This window comes from Halyomorpha halys, unplaced genomic scaffold (genome assembly GCF_000696795.3).
Source record: "Halyomorpha halys isolate HHAL.00 unplaced genomic scaffold, Hhal_1.1 Scaffold742.1, whole genome shotgun sequence".
In the NCBI taxonomy this organism is placed as follows: Eukaryota; Metazoa; Arthropoda; class Insecta; order Hemiptera; family Pentatomidae; genus Halyomorpha; species Halyomorpha halys.
This window is the reverse complement of record NW_027115923.1, coordinates 227,194-227,928: the sequence shown is the minus strand read 5'-3', so window position 1 is coordinate 227,928 and position 735 is coordinate 227,194. Positions and strand designations below refer to the sequence as shown.

At 25.9% G+C, this 735-nt stretch overlaps 1 protein-coding gene across 1 annotated transcript in view; it reads right to left on the bottom strand.

Annotated features, from left to right (window-relative positions):
• LOC106685782 (uncharacterized) overlaps positions 1 to 735 on the bottom strand; it is a 15,665-nt gene that overhangs the window by 3,880 nt on the left and 11,050 nt on the right. The window contains exon 2 of the mRNA XM_024363900.2: positions 24 to 130. Within this exon, the coding sequence (XP_024219668.1) occupies positions 24 to 130 (107 nt within the window). The remainder of the gene's footprint in view (positions 1 to 23; positions 131 to 735) is intronic.

The following is a 735-nucleotide window of genomic DNA, read 5'->3' as shown; positions in this document are numbered from 1 at the left end:
AACAATTATAAATAAAAAATTACCTGAAAAATAATTTACTAAAATGTACAGCAGTACTGTTCCAAAAAGCATAAAATACATCTTCTAAATGAGAAATAGGCAAATTAGTTTGAATCCAAAATTTCACTACCTAAAAATAAAATTTGGAATGAAAATTTTAATATACAATGAGAAAAAAAAAATCAAAATTAAAATCGTTCATACAATGTTTGAATAAAAAACAAATAATTTTCAGATAAACTAAAACAAAACAATAGTCATTATAAGAGACGAGATTTTTCTGATGTGAAGAATGAAAAGGTGTAGTAATAACCCAAAATCATGCAGTTAAAACTCAAAATGTGTAAAAATCACCCTAAATCCTGCTAAAATCAACTTTATTGTTTAATTTATAATCATGCCTATTTTCAATATTATACTCTTATCCACTGAATGTTTGAATCAAAGTAAAATCTCAAATTACTCACAATTAAGAAATAAGATTAAAAACTGAAAAAAGAAATTTTCACTTCCAAGTCAGGCAGGATAATGAAGAGCAAGAGATGGAGTGGGAATTAATGTCAAAAACAGCAAGAGTGAGCGTTTTTTATTAACAATGAAACTTATCCTAGAGATTTTTTCATGGTTGCTCAACACACATATTTATCACTTTCGTTCAATTGTTATTTTTTTTTTCACGTTGAATTTGACCCTTCACATATTACATAATGCTTTGCCTTACCTCATTTTTTTTTT